At 44.4% G+C, this 23,934-nt stretch overlaps 1 protein-coding gene across 3 annotated transcripts in view; it reads left to right on the top strand.

Moving 5' to 3' along the window:
- ccz1 (CCZ1 homolog, vacuolar protein trafficking and biogenesis associated) overlaps positions 1–23,934 on the top strand; it is a 59,729-nt gene that overhangs the window by 5,725 nt on the left and 30,070 nt on the right. For all 3 annotated transcript variants that reach the window (XM_059979004.1, XM_059979005.1, XM_059979006.1), the window contains 10 exons: positions 1,465–1,558; positions 2,426–2,523; positions 3,154–3,247; positions 4,110–4,187; positions 7,604–7,651; positions 7,747–7,830; positions 16,435–16,610; positions 18,626–18,707; positions 21,113–21,174; positions 23,320–23,431. In XM_059979004.1, the coding sequence (XP_059834987.1) occupies positions 1,465–1,558; positions 2,426–2,523; positions 3,154–3,247; positions 4,110–4,187; positions 7,604–7,651; positions 7,747–7,830; positions 16,435–16,610; positions 18,626–18,707; positions 21,113–21,174; positions 23,320–23,431 (928 nt within the window). The remainder of the gene's footprint in view (positions 1–1,464; positions 1,559–2,425; positions 2,524–3,153; positions 3,248–4,109; positions 4,188–7,603; positions 7,652–7,746; positions 7,831–16,434; positions 16,611–18,625; positions 18,708–21,112; positions 21,175–23,319; positions 23,432–23,934) is intronic.

The following is a 23,934-nucleotide window of genomic DNA, read 5'->3' as shown; positions in this document are numbered from 1 at the left end:
CCACCAGCTGATATGGTGGTGCATGAGGTAGTTACCTAATAAATAATTCAGTGGTCTGGACTAACGCTTCATAGAGAAGAGTTTCTCTCTCTCTTCCTCTCCCCACATGGCTGTTCATTCAAAAATTTGGTTCTGACAGTCATCTGGTTCACAAATATCTTTCAGTGGAGTCACCTATAGTTCAAAGTAAATTTATTATTTGAGTACATACGTGTTACATATACAACCCTGAGATTCATTTTCTTGTGGGTGTACTCAATAGATCTATAGAATAATAACCATAACAGAATCAGTGAAAGATTGCACCAACGTAGGTGTTCAAACAATGTGCAAAAGTCTGAGGTGTGCAAATAAGTAAGAAAGAAAGAATTATAAATAAGGAATAAATATTGAGAACATCAGATGAAGAGTCCTTGGAAGTGAGTCCATGGGCTGTGGGAACATTTCTAAGATGGGGCGAGTGGAGTTATCCCCTTTGGTTGAGAGGTAGTAACTGTTCCTGAACCTGGTGGAGCTTCAGGACTCGCTCCTAAACCTCTCCCCTGATGGTAGCAGCAAGAAGGGAGCATGTTCTGAGTGGTGGGGGGTCCCTGATGATGGATGCTGCTTTCCTGCAGCAGCATTTCATGTAGCTATGCTCAATGGCAGGGTGGGCTTTACCATCTCTGACTCCAGCTGTTTCCACGTGGTATACTGCTAAATAATAATAACTTATTTTCCGAGCGCTTTCCACACAGGTGGCGTAGTTCAAAGTGCTTCACAATGGGATAAAGTGCAAACATGAAAATAAATGATATAAATATTTTTTAAATGTCTAAAGCAAATTAATAATTTGACATAGAGCAGAACACTGGAGTACAGTACAGGCCCTTTGGCCCACAATGTTGTGCCAGCCCTTAAACCCTGATATGAATTGAGGAATAACTTTTGTATAAATGCTTTTAGTGAATGAAGCTCTCAAATTAAAATCAAAGAGCTTCTTGGGCTCATTTAAGAAACTCATAGATGGGCATGTGGATGATAGAAAATGGAGATCTATGTAGGAGGGAAGGGTTAGATTGAACTTGGAACTGTTGGCACGACATTGTGGGCTGAAGAGCCTGTACCTTTCCATGTTCTAAGAAAACTTATTTTCAAAGTATGTATATGTCACCATATGCTACCTTCAGATTCATTTTGCAGGTATCTAGAGGAAAATAAAGAAATACAATAGAATTTGTGAAAAACTGTGTGTGTATATATATATATATATATATATATATATATATATATATATATATATATATATAAAGAAAGACAACACCAATGTGCAAAGAAGTCTGAATAATTATATATATAAATAATACCGAGAATGTGAGTTTTGGAGACCTTGAAAATGAGTCTTTGGGTTGTGCCATCAGTTGAGAGTTGAGGTGAGAGAGGTGGTCCTCACTGCTTCACGTGCCTCCACTTCTTTTTCAACAGCCCCAGGATGACAACAGCACAAGAGAAGCAGATACCCCCCTCGCTATTGAGTTTTTTCATTTACAATCCAAAGCTCGGACCAAAGGAAGGTGAGGTAAGCCAGGAGTATTTTCAGATCTGCCCACCGTGTGTGTGAGGCTGGACTCTCCTACCCTGGCTCCCGATTTGCACCACGTTCGACTGATCCATCACCGTAGTGTTTTCCGACTGACACTAACTCCTTGATCCGGTAATGTGCCAGCATTAAAATTCTCTTGACTTACTTTCAGATCCCTTCACGGTCTTACCACCTTGTCCTCCTCTGTGAAACCTCTTGCAGATCTAGAATCTTTCAAGATCTCTTGTGCCCTTGTACTTTCCGTCACTCCACTACTTCCCAGATTCAGAATTATCTATTTCTCCTAAATACATCAATACGTACAATAACTTAACACAGCCCAAGGATGTGCTGGGGGCAGTCCCCAGGTGTCACCACACAGTCGGGTGCCAACGTAGTTTGCTCACAGTATTCAGCAGAACAACGCAAGCAACAGAAACCACAGCAAAACAAGCCCCCTTTACCAGCTACCCACCCACTCTCTCACACTCACGGACAGGCCTCCAAGCCCAGGACAAGCTGTCTCTGGACCTCCTGGCTTTGGCCCCAGACTCTTAGACTCATTGACTTCAGGCTTCCAACCTCAAGATCCCAGTCCAGACTCATAGACCACCTTCAGGCCTCTATCGCTGGACTCGAGTCTTTGACCTTTTGGGCTTTCTACCTCCACCAAGTCCCTAAATCTCTCACCCCTCTCGTGTTGCTCCGTAACACTTAATTCCCTTTGGCTCGGTATCATATTGTTCGATTACCAGAACAGAAAAGTGCAATTAGGGTCTCTACTGAGAGTGCTATATGAAGCAAGTTATCGTTATGGCAGTAGTTGGTCATGAGTTACGAAATAAATTGTTCTTTGTGTTACAGGAGGAGAAAAAGATCCTGTTTTATCATCCCAACGATGTTGATAAAAATGAAAAGATTAGGAATGTCGGATTGTGTGAAGCAATAGTTCAGTTTACAAGGTAAAGATCTTGCTCAGGAATAAGATATCACTGTATTTGCAAGATGACCATTCTCCTGGAAGCGTGAATGGCCAGGGCTGAACTATTGAGCAAGTAAGGTCCAAGTTTTTCAAGTTCAGCCGGATGAGTGGTGGAAATTGTTGAAACCTACAGGATTTTGAAGGGGTGGGTTTGTCAAGATAGGTAGGCAGAGGACGTTGGAGATTCTGGAATGAATGACTTTGGGATGAGGGATCACCCAACACAAAACTGAGGAAGAATTTTGTCTGAGGATCTTGAACCTTTGGAGTTCTCCAGCCCAGAGAGCTATAGATGCTGAATAATTACGAGATTATCTGATGGTGATTAATGAATTTTCTTCGGCTCAGGGTACTGGAGAGCTCTTCCATTTGCTGTCACCCTAGCAAGAAGAGGGATCCCACATTGCTGGGGGTTGTGCTTTCGAATGAGACCTTATCGCTCGCTGGGTGTAATAGTTCAATGTGCCAATCAGGAACTGCGCTCCCCCACCCACTGGTGCTGTGCTCTGGTCTCCAGCAATGGGTCCTGGTGGCCAGAGAGCTATTATGGGGCCACAGTGGATGTAGAACCTATCTAAACTGACCATTGTGTTTCCTCTGTTGTTTGCAGGACCTTCTGCCCCAGCAAGCCTGCCAAGTCCTTGCACACACAGAAGAACAGGCAGTTCTTTTATGAAGCGGAGGAGAATTTCTGGATGGTTATGGTACACTTTGCTTGACATACTGTGTGTGGAGCGTCTTGCAGTTTGCGTGATAGTGTGACATCTGGGACTCTTGTCTGTTGCAAAAGATCAAGTGTGACTTGTGGATGTAGGAATTTTCTAATGCTTTCCTCCCACAGATGCCCAACCCGGTAGCCTAGTTAGTAGCACGATGCGTTACAGCGCCAGCTGTGAGTTCAGGGGTAAAATTTCTGCTCCTGTTTGTGAGGAATTTGTATGTTCCCCTTCAGTTGTATTTTTATGTGTGCATGTTGCTTTCCAAGCACTGAATAATTAATCAGAGAAGGAAGGGACTGAAATTTCACTTTGGGATGTGAACACTGACAATAGCAGCCCAGAGCAACAAACACTAAATGCTGGAGAAACTCAGCAGGTCAGGCAGCATCGATGGAGAGGAATGAATAGTTGACATTTCAGGCTGTGACCCTTCACCAAGGCTCTTCATCATCAATAGCAACCCAGTCTGGGGAGGGATGTTAAATACTCGTATGTCATATGGTCTGTGCCTTATGGGCTTCTGTCACTTCTGTTTGGAACGGTGATTGGTCATACAAATGAGGAATTTGAACATACAGTTTACCAAGTAGTTCATATCTGTAACTGCTAGTCAGTTCCATATATTAAAAAAAAGGCCTTTCTTTGTTCAGACTTCAGAACAGTTTGGTGATCGAGGGCTTGCTGTTCTCCTTGGGCACAAACTGTGAGTGAGGTCTGGGTGTTATTTTTCAGAGTCCGGTTAATCACGATAACAGTCCTCCTTCCGTTGCCTCTCCTGTAACCTGTGAGAGGCAGGTTATGTTTCTGCCCCATCACAACTGCTGTTCTGTGTGTTTCACTGTTCCAGGTGGTGTCGAATCCCATGATTGAAAAGGTGAACAAGGACGGCACTCGCGTACCAGAGTACCAGGAGGATGAATTACTGGTTAGTTGGTATCTGCTTGTAATCTGCTCCAGTCCCAGAGTTGTATTTCACCAGACATTCTTCAGTTACAGACCCAGAGTGTGATATTACGAGTGAGCAATGCCCTATGGGACATTCGTGCACGGGGAAAGTTAAGCTAATAAAGTGGCCTCTGCATGTGTATGGAAATGTCAGAGAACTTTTCAAAGTACAAAGAAAATTTATCATCAAAGTACACGCTACGCAGCACTGTAGTATGGAAGTTAGCACAACGCTTGACAGTACCAGCAACCTGGGTTCATTTCCTGCCTCTGCCTGTCTGCCTGGGTTTCCTCCGGGCACTCCAGTTTCCTCTCAGTCCAAAAGTGTATGGGTTGGTAGGTTAATTGGTCATTGTAAATTGCCCTGTGATTAGGCGAGGGTTAAATTGGGGGAGGGGGTTGGTGGGCTGTGTGGTTCGAAGTGCTGGAAGGGCCTGTACTGTGCTGTATGCCAACAAACAAATAAATATGAATCCATATACAGCCCTGAGATTCATTTTCTTGCAGGGATCATTTTTATGATGTATTATTGAATTGGCTCCGTTATTCAGTAATCCATCGATATTTTCTAAAGAGAACACTAGAAATACTGTGTTCGGTTCTGGTCCCCTCCTTATAGGAAGATGTAGAAGCCTTAGAGAAGGTGCAGAGGAGATTCACCGGGACGCTGCCTGGATTAGAGAGGGTGCAGAGGAGATTCACCAGGATGCTGTCTGGATTAGAGAGGGTGCAGAGCAGATTCACCAGGATGCTGCCTGGATTAGAGAGGGTGCAGAGGAGATTTACCAGGATGCTGCCTGGATTAGAGAGGGTGCAGAGGAGATTCACCAGGATGCTGCCTGGATTAGAGAGGGTGCAGAGGAGATTCACCAGGATGCTGCCTGGATTAGAGAGGGTGCAGAGGAGATTCACCAGGATGCTGCCTGGATTAGAGAGGGTGCAGAGGAGATTCACCAGGATGCTGTCTGGATTAGAGAGGGTGCAGAGGAGATTCACCAGGATCCTGCCTGGATTAGAGAGGGTGCAGAGGAGATTCACCAGGATGCTGCCTGGATTAGAGAGGGTGCAGAGGAGATTCACCAGGATGCTGCCTGGATTAGAGAGGGTGCAGAGGAGATTCACCAGGATGCTGCCTGGATTAGAGAGGGTGCAGAGGAGATTCACCAGGATGCTGCCTGGATTAGAGAGGGTGCAGAGGAGATTCAGGATGCTGCCTGGATTAGAGAGGGTGCAGAGGAGATTCACCAGGATGCTGTCTGGATTAGAGAGGGTGCAGAGGAGATTCACCAGGATGCTGCCTGGATTAGAGAGGGTGCAGAGGAGATTCACCAGGATGCTGTCTGGATTAGAGAGGGTGCAGAGGAGATTCACCAGGATGCTGTCTGGATTAGAGAGGGTGCAGAGGAGATTCACCAGGATGCTGCCTGGATTAGAGAGGGTGCAGAGGAGATTCACCAGGATGCTGCCTGGATTAGAGAGGGTGCAGAGGAGATTCACCAGGATGATGCCTGGATTAGAGAGGGTGCAGAGGAGATTCACCAGAATGCTGTCTGGATTAGAGAGGGTGCAGAGGAGATTTACCAGGATGCTGCCTGGATTAGAGAGGGTGCAGAGGAGATTCACCAGGATGCTGTCTGGATTAGAGAGGGTGCAGAGGAGATTCACCAGGATGCTGCCTGGATTAGAGAGGGTGCAGAGGAGATTTACCAGGATGCTGCCTGGATTAGAGAGGGTGCAGAGGAGATTCACCAGGATGCTGCCTGGATTAGAGAGGGTGCAGAGGAGATTCACCAGGATGCTGCCTGAATTAGAGAGGGTGCAGAGGAGATTCACCAGGATGCTGCCTGGATTAGAGAGGGTGCAGAGGAGATTCACCAGGATGCTGCCTGGATTAGAGAGGGTGCAGAGGAGATTCACCAGGATGCTGCCTGGATTAGAGAGGGTGCAGGGGAGATTTACCAGGATGCTGCCTGGATTAAAGGCTATGTCTAATGAAGGTGGGGCGAGTGAGCTAGGGCTTCTCTCTTTGGAGTGAAGGAGGATGAGAGGAGAATTGATAAATGTGTATAAGATGTGATTGAGTGGACATTCAGAGACTTTCTCAGGTGGAAATGACTAATACAAGAAGGTGTAACTTTAAGGTGTTTAGAAGAAATTGGTGTGGGGATATCAGAGTAATTTATTTGTACAGAAAGCAGTGGGTGTGTGGCACACCCTGATGGGAGTAGTGGTAGAAGCAGGCACATTAGGGACACTTAAGAGACTTAAATAGACACATGGATAAAAGAATGATGGAAGGCTTTGAGGGAAGGAAGGGTTAGATTGATCTTAAAGTAGGTTAAAAGGCTGGTATAACATTGTGGGCTGAAGATTCTGTACTGTTCTGTGTACATGGTTTACTGTGGGTTGTTGGCATCTCCATACTCAGACAGAGAAATACATAATGCAGATTCACTGTGTTACACCTGGGATGAAATGGCTGCCTTATGAGGAAAGTTCAAGCAAGTTGCCTTGTACACTTTGGATTTAGGATAAAGAGGGGAAATTTTTCAGGGAATGTGAAAGGGTAATGCTGAAAGAAAGCTTCCCCTCTTTGGGGAAATATGGAAGTAGGGGAGCAGTGTTGAGTAAATGAGATGGGATGTTACGTTGAGTTGTAAAAGACATTGGTGAAGTCTAATTTGGAGTATTGTGACCAGAACTGAACACCTACCTACAGGAAATAGGGCGATAAAATTGAAAGAATATAGCAAAAATTTGCAAGGACTTTGCTGGGACTCAAGAACCTGAGTTTTAGGGAAAGGCTGAATAGATTAGGACTTTATTCCCTGAAGCATAGAAGAATGAAGAGAGATTTGATAGAGGTATGCAAAATTGTAAGGGGTATAGATAGGGTAAGTGCAAGCAGGCTTTTTCCACTGAGGTTGGGTGAGTCTAGAACTAAAGGTCATGGATTAAGGGTGAAATGTGACATACTTGAGGGGAACTGAGGGGAAACTTCTTCACTCAGGGGGGTATGAGTGTGGAATGAGCTGGCAGCAGAAATGGTGGACGTGGGTTCAATTTCAATATTTAAGAGCGGCTTGGATAAGTATATGATGGGAGGGGTTTGGAGGGCTCCGGTTCAGGTGTGGGTCTATCCAGCTGGGTATCGTAATGGTTCAGTATGGGCTTGATGGGCTGAAGGTTCTGCTTCTGTGCTGTAAGGGACATTATTTCAGAATAAAGGGGTAATGACTGGAGAAAGGTCAGAACGGATCTATCAGTTTTTTAATGGCCGGTCAGGCGACCAACTCCTGCTGTTTCTTGTGTTACTTTTATCTTCATTCATGTAATGGATGTTATTTGGGCCACACAACATTGAGCTTCAGTAAATTGTATCCGCTTGCCTTCCAGGACACAGTCTACGGGGCCGTAATCCAGCAGTGCTACTCTATGTACAAGGTGATGTGGATCGGCTAGCATTTTCTTCTTCTCGTTTTCTTTTCTGACCCACTTTCCCAGCTTAACGTTCGCATCTGGTTTTCCCGCATATTCAGCTCTTCAATGGCACCTTTGTAAAATCCATGGAGGATGGAGGCATTGACTGGCTGCAGCAGAGGATGCAGAAGTTTTTCTGCAGGGTAGGGCTTTTGATTTGTTAACAAACTTTTCCTTTTAAGAAGATTAACTGTCCTGTGGTGCTTCGCAAGAGTGTGATCAAACTTGAGTTTATTATTGTTGCATAGACCATTCTGCACAATACAGGCCCTTCGACCTATGATGTCGTGTGATTCTTTTAATCCACTCTAAGATCAACGTGATCCTTCCTTCCTACATAGCCCTCCTATTTTTCTACTGAGGTACAGTGAAAATCTGTCCTGCATACCATTTATACACATCAACTGGTTACAACAGTACAAGGTGAAACAATAACGATGCAGAATAAAGTGTCACACTTGCAGAGAAGGTACAGTGCAGGAAGTCACCAAGGTAGATTGTGAGGTGAAGAGTCCATTTTATAGATTTATATTCAATTTTATTTATCATTTGTACGTCAAAACACAGTGAAATACAGTTAAACATGAGGAGATCTGCAGATGCTGGAAATTCAAACAACACACACAAAATGTTGGTGGAACACAGCAGGCCAGGCAGCATCACACTTCACCTGTGAGTCAGCTGGTGTGGTATACTGCGTCCGGTGCTCCTGGTGTGGCCTTTTGTATATTGGTGAAACCCGACGCAGACTGGGAGACCGTTTTGCTGAACACCTACGCTCTGTCCACCAGAAAAAGCAGGATCTCCCAGTGGCCACACATTTTAATTCCACGTCCCATTCTTCTGATATGTCTATCCATGGCCGCCTCTACTGTCAAGGTGAAGCCACACTTAGGTTGGAGGAACAGCACCTTATATACCGGCTGGGTAGCCTCCAACCTGAATGCATGAACATTGACTTCTCTAACTTCTGTTAATACCCCCTTCCCCTTCTTACCCCATCCCTGACATATTAAGTTTTTTTTTCTCTCTGCCTGTTCTCCATCTCCCTCTGGGGCTCCCCTCCCCCTTTCTTTCTCCCGAGGCCTCCCGTCCCATGATCCTTTCCCTTCTCCAGCTCTGTATCCCTTTTGCCAATCACCTTTCCAGCTCTCAGCTTCTCCCCACCCCTCTGGTCTTCTCCTACCATTTCACATTTCCCCCTCCCCCCCAATACTTCCAATTCTCTTAGTGTCTTTCCTTTCGGTTAGTCCTGACGAAGGGTCTCGGCCGGAAACGTCGACAGTGTTTCTCCCTATAGATGCTGTCTGGCCTGCTGTGTTCCACCAGCATGTTGTGTGTCTTGTTTAAAAGAAACATACAGGTTCTGGCTTTGCACTGATACACTTCTGTTTTAAATTTCTGAAGATGCTTCACTGGAAGAATACTTGCTGTGTTTTTTTTTATTGTGCTTCATCAGATCCAGAGTAAGAATTATTTTCTCCTTTACAGCTGTGTACTGGAAATTACATTAAACAATCTTGAGTGTGATCAAACTTCAGAAGGAATAGACTGTAAGCCATAAATTGAGACTGGGGCAGATACCCAGTATCTTTGTCAGGGAGGTGACTAGAGGAAGATTATTCAGCCTAATGTATTGGTGCAGAGAAAAAACTGGCACAAAATGCTGGAGGAACAAGCATCTATGGTGAGAAATGAAGAGCCAACGTTGGAGGCTAAGACCCTTCATCAATCAGTACATCCTGATTGTTAGACTAGATTACTGGAGTGCACTTTTAACTGGGCTTCCAAAGCAATATCCTCTGCTAGACTTTTAACTAAAACCAGGATGAGGAAGCACATCACTCCCACCCTAGCTACTCTGCATTGCCTTCCTGTGCCTTTTTAGAATTGATTTTCCAAGTTCATGTACTTGTTATTAAACCTCTCAATGGTCTGGGAATGGAATGCATAACAGAATTGTTTTCTGTTTTACAATCCTTCTCAAACTCTCAGGCCGTCTTCCTCAATAGTCTTAAATTTAAACAATCTCCCTCAAATGATAATTGGCAGGTCATCGCTTTTTTTTTGACTACACTCCTAAACTGTGGAACTCGATACCTAAAACTACAAGGGATGCAGGCTCAGTTGGCACTTAAATAAGTTTTGAACGGGCATTTTTATTTAATCTTGCTTTTAACTAATGTCTTTTTGTCTTTTATTTTCTCATTTGCACTTTATCCCACTGTAAGCCACTTTGAACTATGCCATTGTATGAAAGATGCTCTATAAGTAACGTATTATTATTAAATGCAACAATTTTTGGCTGTTGTGGTAGACTTTTAATTGTTAAGTGGGTTTGAAACCATACCAGGTGTCAAATGGGTCGAAATTCTATTGCTGAATTTTGTCTCTCCTCCCATGCAGTCTCCAGTATCTTTGTTCCCTTGTAGTTATCTAAGTCTGAATAATGAATGTTAGGATTAGTTTAATCATGAAACAAGCTGCCAGGTAAATATCACTGAGATCTAACCCCTTTTGTATAACATTTTAATGATGAGTTTAGCATTGCATTTTGATTACCTGTTTTGGACCTGATCCGTCCAAACACGTTTTATGTAGTTGCATTATCGGAATTGTATCTCTACAGTCTTAAGTTGAATGGCATCTTGATTTGCAGTCACAGCATATACAGGCCCTTCAGCCCAACAAGTCCATGCTCACCTATTCACCTACTCTCCTATTGCCAGTTTCTCCATTCAGTCCATATTCCTCTGTGTACCTGTCCAAGTGCTTCTTAAACAATACTGTTACCCCTGTCTAACTATAGCTTGTTCTGTTTGCTCCCCAGCCTCTACGTGAAAAAGTTGCCCCTCGGGCCCCTTTTAAATCTTTCCTCTCTTGCCCCAAGTTCATGTCCCCTAGTTTTGTACTGCCCTACCCTGAGGAAAAGGTTGTTGCCATCCACCTATTGATATCCTAAAGAATTTTAAATATTTCTGTAAGCTTCCCCCTCACTCTCCAAGGAATAAAGGCCCAGCCTGGCTAACCTCTTTATAATGAGGGCCCCTTAGTCCTCTCAACATCCTCTTAAATTGTTTCTGCACTCTTCCCATTTTAACCACATCTTTCTCATAACAGGGTGACCAAAGCTGTACACCGTACTCGGAAGTGCAGCCTCACCAATGGCTTGTACAACGGCAATATAATTCAAGTTCCAGTTTAATTATCATTCATCCATACCTGAAACAGCCAAATGTCTTTCCACAGTAGTGACAAAGCTGCTTCCGTTAGCATGAGAACGAGTTTGTGATCCAGTTTTGTTCACACCTTTGCTTACCGTGGGCAATATAACATTATATTTTTCCTTTCACGTCCTTATGGTCTCCAACGCAGCATTTAGACCTTTTACCTGTAACATGAGTGTCATCATACCATAAATCAATGTCCTCGGAAATGCCTTGTGCTGTTGGTTGTGGTACAGGTTCAGAGTGTCTCCTTGGTAGAGGCTGAGAGTGAACATCCTGAATTACTTGGGGCCAAAGTGCAAAACACATTGCACATAGCGCACAACATACTGCACAAATATTTGCAATTTCAGTGGTCCAGCTTGTTCTTGCACCAAGTGAACACCAGAGGGCAGCACCAGTGGAAGCAGCCAGCTGCCAACCCAGTACAAAATCCAATGGCACACTGTCAGCTCTGATATCTGCCAACAGGTGACTCCGAGGCATTTAGGCCCTGTCTGCCCAACAACCAAGGCAATATACTGTTGGACTCACCAGAGAATGGTGAACAGGCTTACGGTATTCTGTTACCGTCAATAAGGTCTTGTGATCACAATAAAAATGGCCGATGCCTATACTTCCCAGACTGATAAACGCCAGCATGCCAAATGTCTTTTCCACCACCCTGTCTACCAGTGATGTTTTAGTTTTAGTTTTAGTAAACTAGTGTACTCCCAGGTCTCTCTGTTCCTTTACACTCCCTAGTGCCCTACCGTTCACAGTTTGCCCTGTGCAGATTTGACTTCCAAAGTGCATTACCTCACACTTATTGGTATTGAAATCCACTTGCTGCTCCTTGTCCAATTTCCCTAACTGTTCAAGAAGTCCCTGTGACTGAAGGTTACAACAACACCATCTAATGTTGTGCCGCCTGCAAACTTGCTGATCAAGCCTTATGCATTCCTATCCAAATTATTTACATAAATACTGAATAACAAGGTTCCTAGCCCTAATGCCCACAGCACACTGCGTGTCACTTTTGAAAAGCAACCTTCAACCATCACCCTCTGCTTCCTGCCTCCGGGCTAACTTTGAATCTGCCTAACTAACTTTCCAAGCAGGACCTTGTCGAAGGGTTTGCTAAAGTCCAGATAGACAACATCCACTGCTCTTTCCTCATATATGCTTTTAATTACATCTTCATAAAAGTAAAAGATTTATCAGGCATGACTTCCCACTCTCAAAGCCATGCTGACCCCTGCTAATCAGACTGTGTCCATCTAAATGCTGGATGCTTCTGTCCCTCAATTCCCTGGCTTGTCCTAGCTCCCCTTAAACAATGGAACAATGTTCGCCAACGCCCAGGAATGGAAAAACCTACAGAAGTGGCAGATACAGCCTAGTTCTTCACAAGTGAAGCGCTCCCCCTCAGGGACCATTGAGCATATCTACATGGAGTGCTGTTACAAGACAGGTGACCCCAGTCATTATCAATACTCTTCATAAATTGTCTGCCTGATGTCTGTGGTCACATAACCAGGACCTGTGATCTGCACCGGCTGCTGAGACAACCATCCGCCACCTGCTCCCATGGCTTCGCGTGACCCTGACTGGAGTGGCACAGCAGGCGCTGTGCCTTGCCCAAGGGTGAACTGTAGGCTAGCGGAGGGAAGGGGCACCTTCTACCTCCTTTGTTAGAGACGTATCTCCACCCCAACAGGGTAAACCCATCCAAAGTTGTGGGGCCAAACAACACACCTGGTCAGGTGCTGAGGGACTACGCGGCCCAGCTAACAGGTCTTAATGCACATCTTAATATCCAGAAGACCTTAAGATATAGGAGCAGAGTTAGACCATTTGACCTATCAAACCTGCTGAGAGACTACACGGCCCAGCTAACAGGTCTTAATGCACATCTTAATATCCAGAAGACCTTATGATATAGGAGCAGAATTAGACCATTTGACCTATCAAACCTGCTCCACCATTTCATCATGGCTGATCCAATTTTCCTCTCAGCCACAATCTCCTGCCTTCTCTCCGTATTCCTTCATGCCCTGACCAGTCAAGAATATATTAACCTTTACCTTAAATATACATAAAGACTTGCCCTCCATAGCTGCCTATGGCAAAGAATTCCAGAGACTCACCGCTCTCTGGCTAAAGAAGTTCCTGCTCACGTCCATTCGAAAGGATGCTCCTCTATTCTGAGGCTGTGTCCTCTGGTCTTGGACTCTCCCACCATAGGAAACATCCCCTTCACATCAGCTGTTTCAAGGCTTTTTACCATTCAATAGTTTTCAGTGAGGTTACCCCTCATTTTTCTGAAATACAAATCCTGCAAATCCTGATTTGCAATTAAATAATTCATTGGAACTGACAGTGAGACAATTTTAAAATGATTTCTTCACCCTCTTATTTAAACTCAAATGTATTTCGATATAAAATACACTCAATAGCCACTTCATTGTGTACAGAGGTGGAACCCAGTGTGATCTTCTGCTGCTGTAGCCCATCCGCTTCAAGGTTTGTCGTGTTGTGTGTTTGGAGTTGGTCGTCTGTACGTCACTGTTGTAACAAGGGTTATTTGAGTTGTCAGCTTGAACCAGCCTAGCCACCCTCCCATCTTCTCTCATTAACAAGATGTTTTCGCCCATGGAACTGCTGTTCACTGGATTTTTTTTTGGTCTGTGATCTTAAAAGCTGTTGTACATGGAAAATCCCAGGAGATCAGCAGTTTGAGATTTTTTCACCAGCAATCATTTTACAGTCAAAGTCACTTGGATCGCATCTCTTCCCCATTCTGATGTTTGGTCTGGCCAACAACTGAACCTCTTGACCACGTCTGAATGATTTTATGCATCGAGTTGCTGCCGCGTGATTTGCTGATTAGATATTGCATTAATGAGCAGGAATACATGCATACCTAATAAAGTGGTCACTGAGTTTACATTTAATATAAAATGCAGCCAATGGCAGGATTGTGTTGCTTGCTTTTGGTGACATTTTAACTTTGTGCAGATGAAATTCAAGAGTGAGAAAGTTGCACTCAGTGGCCACTTTATTAGATACACCTGTCCACCTGCTCATTAATCCAAATATCTAATCAGCCAATCATGTGGCAGCAACTCAATGCTTAAAAGCATGCAGACGTGGTCAAGAGGTTCAGTTGTTGATCAGACCAAACCTCAGAATGAGGAAGAAATGTGATCCAAATAGCTTTGACCATGGAGTGATGGTTGATGCCAGATGAGGTGGTTTGAGTATCTCAAACTGCTGACCTCCTGGGATTTTAATGCACAGCAATCTCCAGAGTTTATGGAGAATGGAGTGAAAAGCAAAAAAAAAAAATCCAGTGAGCGACAGTTCTGTGGGTGAAAACACCTCGTAAATGAGAGAGGTCAGAGGAGAATGGCCAGACTGGGTCAAGTTGACAGGAAGGTGACAATAACTCAAATAATCACATGTTACCACTGTGCTATGCAGAAAAGCATCTCTGAACTTTTGAAGTGAATGGGCTACAGTGGCAAAAGACTGCAATGGGTTCCACTCCTGTACCTAACTGGCTGGCCACTGAGTTTATAAAACTGCTTTGACTGCCTCTGGAGTACTTTGTGCAAGTTGGAGAGGCTGCAGAAATTGTTCACCAGGATGCTGCCTGGATTAGTTCAGGCTCGGGGACAGCTAATATTCTGCTGTAAGGCTCCACTATTCATAAATAGATCATGGAAAGGGTCTTCATTTTTAAGTTTTTGGGGAAGAACATCACCGAAGAGTTCTCTTGGTCCAACAACACAACCACGATAGTAGGGAAGGCACAACAGTGGCTATAATACCTGAGGTGCTTAAGGACAGCTAATCTGCCCCAAATTTTGCTGGCCAACTTTTATGGATGTGTGATAGAGAGCATACTGACAGGTGTGGAATGACGGGTTGGTACTCTAGCTGCAGCAGGACGGATCACAAAGCACTCCCAACGGGTGATTAGGACAGCTCAGCACATCACTAGGGCTCGACCAGACCTGGAGACAATCTACAACTCTCAATGCCTATGGCACTCGTAACCTCAATAAAGACCCATCCCATCCCGAAACTGTGATCAATCTCCTGCCATCTGTTGGGAGATACAGAAACAGCTTAGCCAAGACAGTGAGCTTCTCCCTGAGGGCTGTTGTGCAGCAGAATAACGCTACACCCAGCTTGTCGATCGCCTTTGAGTGTCATGGACTATCAGTCACTTGTTGCGTGTAAATATGGGTGTTTCTTTAAAATTAAGCCACACCGCAAGCTTTGTCGAGATCTGTTTTGCACGGACTGAAGCAGCACAGCAATCTCTTTGTCTCGAGCAATGACGAAGCTCTATTCTATAAGAATCTCGAGTAATGCCCTAGCATGATGAGCTGAGCTCTTGACCTCACCCTGTACCAGTTACGATCTTGCACTTTACCATCGGCCTTACTTTCTCTGCAGCTGTTCCGCTTTTATTCTGCATTGTTATTTTTTAACCTTGTTCTACCGCAATGCACTGTATGATTTGTGTGAACAATATGCAAGAGAAGTTTTTTTTACTGTATCTCAGTGCAGTGACAATAATAAACCAATTCCAGTACCAATTTTCTGATGCAAGGGTTGACTGCCATACTTCTTGCAGTCCAGCACTGGTCACTTGCCAGTCAGTGGTGTAGGGATGTAGCTGGTCACTGGCGTGGTCTGGGCGGACCTTGTATGCTCTCCCTGTGATCATATGAGTGCACTGGTTCCCTCCCACATCCCAAAGGCAGGTGGGCCCCTTATTTGAGAAAGGATGTGCCAGCATTGCAAAGTTAACGGAAATAATCCCAGGAATGAAAGGGTTAATGTATGAGGTGTATTTGATGGCTCGGGGCCTGTACTCACTTGAGTTGAGATGAAGGGGGATCTCATTCCATATTCGATAGGATTCAAAGGCCTAAGTAGACTGGATGTGGAGAGGATGTTACCTGTCGTGTGGAAGTGTAGGATCAGAGACATAGCCTCAGAATTGATGAGGAGAATTTATTTAGCCAGGGGGCGGTGAATCTGTGGAATTGATCGCCAGAGATGACTGTGGAGGCCAGGTCATTAGATATATTTAAAGTGGAGGTTGATAAGTTGATTAGACAGGGTGACAAAGGTTATTGGGAGAAGGCAAGAGAAGATTGAGATAAATCAGCCACTGTTGAATAATGGAGCAGACTCGATGTGCTGAATGGTCTCCCCCTCCTATGTCTTATGGTTAAGAAGTTAACTGGCCAATATAAATTTTCCCAAGTACATTAGGTGAGGGGCTATAATCTGGGGCATGAAGAGATGGTTAATGGGAAGCAGGTAGTGCAAACAGGTGGTTGGTGGTTCACATGGACTCGATGGACAGAATGGTCTTTCCATGCTTTATGATCCTACCTGTGGAACAGGTTTGAGGGTCCTCGGTTCTAAAGTAGAATTGGGGGGAAATCTATTTGTAAGGAATATGTGAAAGTAAATGTGTCTGAACTGTGCTTTTTGGTGTTCATTCTCCATCAGTACTTGCAAACTTTGCATCTTCAGTCGTGTGATCTGCTAGATGTGTTTGGGGGAATCAGTTTCTTCCCCCTGGATAAGATGACGTACCTGAAAATCCAGTCGTTCGTCAACAGGATGGAGGAGAGCCTAGATCTGGTCAAGTACACTGCTTTCCTGTACAACGATCAACTCATCTGGTAGGTCCGTCCTTGTCTTCCATCAGTTTGGTTTGGTGCGTAAGCCTTTGCAATCTATATCACAAAAGAAGGCCAAACAACATATGAACCGTTCAGCCTGTTCTGCCATTTGATCTTGGCTGATTAATTATCCCTCTCAACCCCATTCTCCTGCCTTCTCCCTGCAACCTTTGACACCCTGACTAATCAAGAACCTGTTAGACTCCACTTCAAATAAACCAAAGACTTGGGCCACCACAACTGTCTGTGGCAAAGAATTCCACAGATTCACCACCCTCTGGGTTTAAAAAAATTCCTCATATGTTTCAAAGGAATACCCTTGTATTCTGAGGCCCATTCCGAAACTCGCCCACGATGGGAAACATCCTGTCATCCACTGTATCTAGGCCTTTCAGTATTCAATAGGTTCCAAAGAGATTTCCCCCCCCCCCCACCTTCTAAACTTCAGTGAATACAGGCCCAGAGCTCCCCATATGCTAATTCTTTCATCCCAGGATAATTCTCATTTAACCTCTTCTGGACCCTCTCCTATTCCAGCACATCCTTTCTTAGATAAGGTGCCCTAATACTGCAAATGCAGGCTGATCAATGCTTTACATCCTTGCTTTTGTGTTCAATTCCTCTCCAAATGAACGCTAACATTACATTTGTCATCCTCTCAGTCTTGCAAGTTAACCTTTAGAGAATCCTGAATGAGGACTCCCTTTGAATTCGCACCCCACTTAGAATATAGTCTACACCTTTATTCCTTCTCCCACCACACACTTACCTATGTGTATTCCACCGGCCACCTCAGAGAATCAACCAGCAGGACTAGGGTGAAGTGTGCATTTTCTGCTGGAGGATTCAAGAGAATGGGTTGGCCAAATGGTCCTCATTTCACTCTGTGACACTGTTGTAGGCACGACACTCTCGTGTCCTTACGTAATCTATGTTGACACTTTAGGGCAGTACTGTGGGTGGGGTGTAATGTCAGGGTGTTGGGTTTTGTTTACACTATTAATCTGTGAGAGCATGTGTGAGATTCCATTGCTGTATTGATTGGCCTTGATTAACCATTGATGGGCCAGTAATTTCTTCAGGATACCTGGAGTTTTGGGTTAAGTTCTGGTTGCCTCATTATAGGAATGATGTGGAAGCTTTGGAGACTTACCAGAATGCAGCCTGGATTAGAGAGCATGTCTTATGAGGATAAGTTAAGCAAGCCAGGCTTCTCTGTTTGGAGTGAAGGAGGATGAGAGGTGACCTGATAGAGGTGTACAAGAGGCATTGATAAAGTGGACAGGCAGAGACTTTTTTTTTCCAGGGTGGAAATGGGTAACACGAGGGGTTATAACTCTAAGGTGCTTGGAAAAAAATATGGGGGGATGTCAGAGTTGGGTATTTTGTGCAGAGTAGTGGATGCATGGATGTGCTGTTAGGGTAGAAGCAGATACATTAGGGACATATAAGAGACTCTTGTATAGGAATATGAATGAAAGAAAATTGGAGGGCTGTGTAAGAGGGAAGGGATAGACTGATCTTCGAGTAGTTTAAAGGGCCAACACAACATTGTGGGCTGAAGGGTCTGTACTGTGCTGTACTGTTCATTGTTGAATGATGGTCTTTTCCACAGGATAGAGGAGACCAAAACTGAGGAGCAAAGGTTTAGGGCAAGAGGGGAAAGATTTAAAAGGGAGCTGAGAGGCAATGTTTTCGTGTAGAGGGTAGTTGAGTATATGGAATGAGCTGCCAGGGAAAGTACAAAAGTATCATTTTAAGAAGCACTGGGATAGGTGCAGTACGCAGAGGGGCAAGGATTACAGGAACACAGGATTAAATGGATGGACACTCGTTAGTATGAACTAGATGGGCTGAAGGGTCTGTATCTCTGCTGTATTGCTGTGTGTGGAATCTTGCTATGCTGAAGACTTAACATTCACTCGGCTTCAGAATACTTCATGGATTGGTAAGGCATCCTTGGATGTTTCGGGAATGAGAGGTGGTCTAGAAATGCAAGCCTTTCTTTCTTATAGGAGCGGACTGGAGCAGGACGATATGCGGATCTTGTACAAGTACCTCACGACGTCACTCTTCCCGAGGCAACTGGAGCCGGAGGTATTTCCAGCAGGTTGTCAGTCTGTATCAAATGGAGAGGGGGGAATCACCTTAAAAGTAGATCCTGGTGACTTCAGGAAGATTGTTGACCATGAGGGACAGTGAGTGCCCGACCAACAGCCCTTCTTATTCTGGGAAAAGTGGTTGAGGCAGGGGATGTTAAACAGATCACCAGGCTGCTCTTGGTTCAGAATCAGGAGTTAAACCACGAGGGGGTGAAGTGGTTCAGTGATCTGGCCCCATCAGAAGCTGCATCTTTTTTATATAGAGTTATAAAACACAGAAGCAGGCCCTTTGGCCCATCTGGTCCATGCCAAACTGTTCTGCATAGTCCCATCACCCTGCACCTTGTCCATGGCACTCCATTCCTCTTCCATCAATATAGCCATCCAAATTCTTAACTGTTGAAATCAAGCTTCCTCTGGCAGCTCGTTCCACACTCTCACCACCCTCTAAATGAAGAAGTTTCCCCTTCTGTTCTCCTTAAACATTTCACCTTTCTCCCTTTATCTGTGACCCATAGTTCCAGCCTCACCAAACCTCAGTGGGGGGAAAAACTTGCTTGCATTTACTCTATCTATATCCCTCATAATTTTGTATCTATCGCCCCTTATTCTCCTACACTCCAGGGAAAAATACCCTACCTGTTCAACTCTTCCCTATAACTCAGGCCCTCATCCCAGCAGCATCCTTGTAAATTTTCTCTGTATTCTTTCGACCTCAGTCCTATCAGTCCTTTCTATTTGAGTGATCCTTTTTTTTTGCTTCTTTAAGGCGTGGCAGGTACATGGATAGGAAAGATTTAAGACAGTGCCATAAGAGAATTAGTCAAGTTGTCGCTTTTTATTGTCATTTCGACCATAACTGCTGGTACAGTACACAGTGAAAACGAGACAATGTTTTTCAGGACCATGGTGCTACATGAAACAGTACAAAAACTACACTGAACTACGCAAAAACAACACACACAAAAACTACACTAGACTACAGACCTACCCAGGGCTGCATAAAGTGCACAAAACAGTACAGGCATTACCATAAATAATAAACAATAGGCACAGTATAGGGCAGTAAGTTGGTGTCAGTCCAGGTTCTGGGTATTGAGGAGTCTGATGGCTTGGGGGAAGAAACTGTTACATAGTCTGGTCATGAGAGCCCGAATGCTTCGGTGCCTTTTCCCAGACAGCAGGAGGGAGAAGAGTTTGTATGATGGGTGAGTGGGGTCCTCCATAATGCTGTTTGCTTTGCGGATGCAGCGTGTAGCCATTTGGCCCATCGAGTCTGCTCCACCATTCCATCATGGCTGATTTACCGTCCCTCAACTCAATTCTCTTGCCATCTCCTGGTAACCTTTGATGCCCTGACTAATCAACAACCTATCAACCACTGCTTTAAATATACCCAGTGATTTGGTCTCCACAACTGTCTGTAGCAATGAATTAGGCTAAAGAAATTCCCCATCATTTCTGTTCCCTCTGGTCCTAGACTCCCCTACTATAGGAAACATCCTCTTTACATCCACTCTATCTAGGCATTTAAAAATTCAATAGGTTGTAGTCTTATCCCCTCTCGTTCTTCCAAACTCCAATGAGTACAGGCCCAGAGCCATCAACTATTTGTTTATGGGCCAAATGCAGGCAAATGGGACTAGCTCAGGTCCCTTGGTGGGCATGAGCTGAAGGACCTATTTCAGTGCTATATAACTCTTCGGTGTTGCAGTGAGAATTGCTAAAGGGTGGAGGAATGATGTTTTATGTATTGCCATTGATGTAGAAAGAAGCCATTTCAGCCCATGCTGGTTCATTAACTGGATGTACAGGAATGTAACGAGCAAAATGCCCAAATAGTGGCAGTCGCATGTATACTCACCTTCACTGTCTCGCTGTAGCTCAGCAAGAGTATTTATAGACTTTTGTCTCAGTGATCTGCTTGGAACAAAATTGGGACACCAGAGTAGCACAGGTCAGAGCATCAGAATTTCTGTGCAGTCTGTAAGGAGTTTGTACGGCCTCCAGGTGTGTTTCTTCCTTATGCTCTGGTTTCCTCTCACAGTCCAAAGACATCCCGGTTAATTGATCATTGCAAGTTGTCCTGTGAGTAGGCTCGGGTTAAATAGGTGGGTTGCTGAGCGCTGTGGCTCATCGGGTTAGAAGGGCCTGTTCCATGCTGTATCTCGAAAGAAAGAAATAGCCAGATAATTGTCACCCTGTGTACGTGTGACCCAACCATCGCTGCCCAGAATCCTGCCCAGCCCAGGTACGTGTGAGAGAGTCACTTGTTAACCTGCCCCCTCCCCTCGATGGTAACGGAGTTCATTGTTCAAGTATGAGTAATTGTGAATAAATTGTAATAATGAGCGCATTTGTGCCTTATGACTGCCTATGTTCTTCTCTCTTTGCCTTCAGCTGATTGGCCGAGATTCACCAGGAAGAGGAGGAATCACGGGAAGCCTTAACCACTATGGCAGGTATGGCTTACATGCCTCATAATCTTGTATACCTCCATCAAATCTCCCGACATTCTCCTATACTCAGGGAAGCAAAGACCAGTGATAAACCAATAGATCATATGAGTAGTACTCACAAGAAAAACATATACAGTTTTTACAAGGAAAAAAAACACAATTTGAGCATTTGGAAGAATATCAAAGTAAGTCTGTCTTAGTACAAAGTGATTGAAGTGGTCAGTGTTGCTTTGCTGTGGTAGTGATCAAGGTTCTGCCAATTGGTTCAAGACCAGAATGGTTGAAGGGAAGTAGCTGTTGTTGAACCCAGTGATGTGGGATTTCAGGCTTCTGTACCTCCTGCCTGAGATGGCATGGCCTGAATGGTGCTGGCTTTTGATGGATGTCGCTCTCTTTAGGCATTGCCCCTGTCGATACCAACAGTGGTGGGAGAGATGTGCCCATGATGAACTGGGCTGGTTCCACTGCTCTCTGCGGCTCTCTGTTCCTGCTCATTCCAGTTGCTGCGTCTGACGGTGATGCAACCAGTCTATTGTTCAATCTCCCTCTGGTGTTTTTATAAATAACTGCCCTGGTGCTTGGGACTTTATAAAGAAGTGTATTTTTAAAATAAATTGTAGTTTACTGAGGGTACAGAGGCACGTAATAGTGCTCGAGTTGGCACGTGCTTAGTGCAGAGCCGGTTTCTGGACAGTGATATTTGGGTCAGGTATCCAAAGAGTGACAAGTCCCAAACACACGAGATTCTGCAGATGCTGCAAATCTGAAGGAACACACACAAGATGCTGGATTTCGACATGTCAGGCAGGATCTATGGAGTAGAATAAACTGTCAACATTTTGGGCTGAGATGCCCAGGACCTGGGTTACAAGTCTAAGTGGTTAAAAATAAAAACCCAGGCGACAAGTCTGTGGGTTTTCATGTTGTGTCTGATCACTGGGACAAATGACTAAATACTCTTATGTAGTTAAATCAAGAAATCGATGGCTAGTGTAGGTGTATCTGTCGCTGTCCAATGATGTTCCTGTACTTCAGTAAAAAGTCAAGTAAGTATATTGTCATGTGCTCCACCATTCAATAAGATCATGGCTGATCTGGCATGGACTCAGTTCCACCTACCCATAATCTTTCATTCTAAAGATGAGCTGTATTTGTCATATGTACATCGAAACATACAGTGAAATGCATCATTTGCATCAAAGACCAACACAATCCAAATATGTGCTGGGGCGCAGTGATTCTGGCATGAACCTAGCTTGTCCACAGCTTACTAACCCTTACTGATCAGTACTTCTTTAGACTGTGGGAGGAAACCAGTGCACCTGGAGCGAACGCACGAACTGCTTGCAGATAGCAGTGGGAATTGAGTCCGATTGCTGGCACTGTGTTGCTTTATGCTAGCAGCTATGTTGCCATAGCCCAATTTCTCCGGCTACACAAAAATCCATCCAACTGTGTCTTAAATATATTTAATCAGGTAGACTCTACTATTTCCCTAAATTCACAAATTCACTCTTTGGGGGGGGGAGCAGTTTCTCCTCATCTGTACTAAATACGTTCCCCTGAATTTTGAGGCTCTGTCTCTTGGTTCTAGTATTGCTTACCAGTGGAACAACTTTCCTGCCTCCATCTTATCAATCTCTTTCGTAATTTTATATGTTTGTATAAGATCCCTTCTCATTCCTTGGCACGAGATAAGGAACTGTTGTGTGCTTGTTCTTGCAGACACATGGCTTTAGGACACCATCTATCTTCAGGCCACACTCAGGAAATTTAGTTAACATTTTTTTGTGACTAGGTGCTAACATGACTATATGTGTTGTGTGTGGCTGTATGTGCTCTGTTTTGCACCTTGCTCCCAGAAGAACGCTTCTGTTTAGCTGTATACATGTGCAAGGTTGAATGATAATTAAACTTTAACTCGGTGTATAGTCCAATGGAAAATTTGCAGCAGCATCACAGGTGCGTAGGTACAGACAACAACAGAACATAAATTATACATTAAATTATACCTTGTGGGGGAAAGATAACGGCACTCGGTGCATGCATTTGTCAAAGGCAGGTGTGTTTGCACTTTCATCAGCTGCAATCTCTTATTTGGCATCTTATAGAAGGGATCTAATAGCCGAGGTGTTTGTCTTTTCTCAGGTTTCTCACTGGCCCATACAACGTCAACGATCCGGAACTTGCAGTGCGGTTTCCCAGGATCTTCATTAATACAGACAGCACCTATGAAGAATTGCACTTAATTGTCTACAAGGTGAGACCAGCCTGCTGTCAGTGTATCCCACACAATCTACAAGTAAATCAATCACGCAAGGCAGGTTACACCATGAGTAGCATCAATCAATCAAGTCATACAGCACTGAAACAGGCCTTTCTGCCCATCTCGTCCATGCTGAGCTGGGTTCCTTCCTGTGCAATCCCGAATACAGAGTTGTTGGCAGGATTCATAGATGATTGGAGAACAGAGGCATCTTGGGGGTGACATCTATAGATTCCTCAGTTGCAGTGCAAATTGACAAAGTGGTTAAGAAAGTGTGTTGGCTTTCGTTAGTTGGAGGACTGAGTTGAAGAACCGCAAGGTAATGTTGCAGCTCTGTAAAGCCGTGGTTAGACCACACTTCTAGTATTGTGGGACACAGAAGGCCAGGCGGCATCTATAAGGAGAAGCACTGTCGACGTTTTGGGCGGAGACCCTTTGTCAGGACTAACTGAAAGGAATGTATTGTGCTCCGTTCTGGTCACTTCATTATAGGAAGG

This window comes from Hypanus sabinus, chromosome 9 (genome assembly GCF_030144855.1).
Source record: "Hypanus sabinus isolate sHypSab1 chromosome 9, sHypSab1.hap1, whole genome shotgun sequence".
Taxonomy (NCBI): Eukaryota; Metazoa; Chordata; class Chondrichthyes; order Myliobatiformes; family Dasyatidae; genus Hypanus; species Hypanus sabinus.
This window is presented reverse-complemented; position numbering and strand designations above follow the sequence as displayed.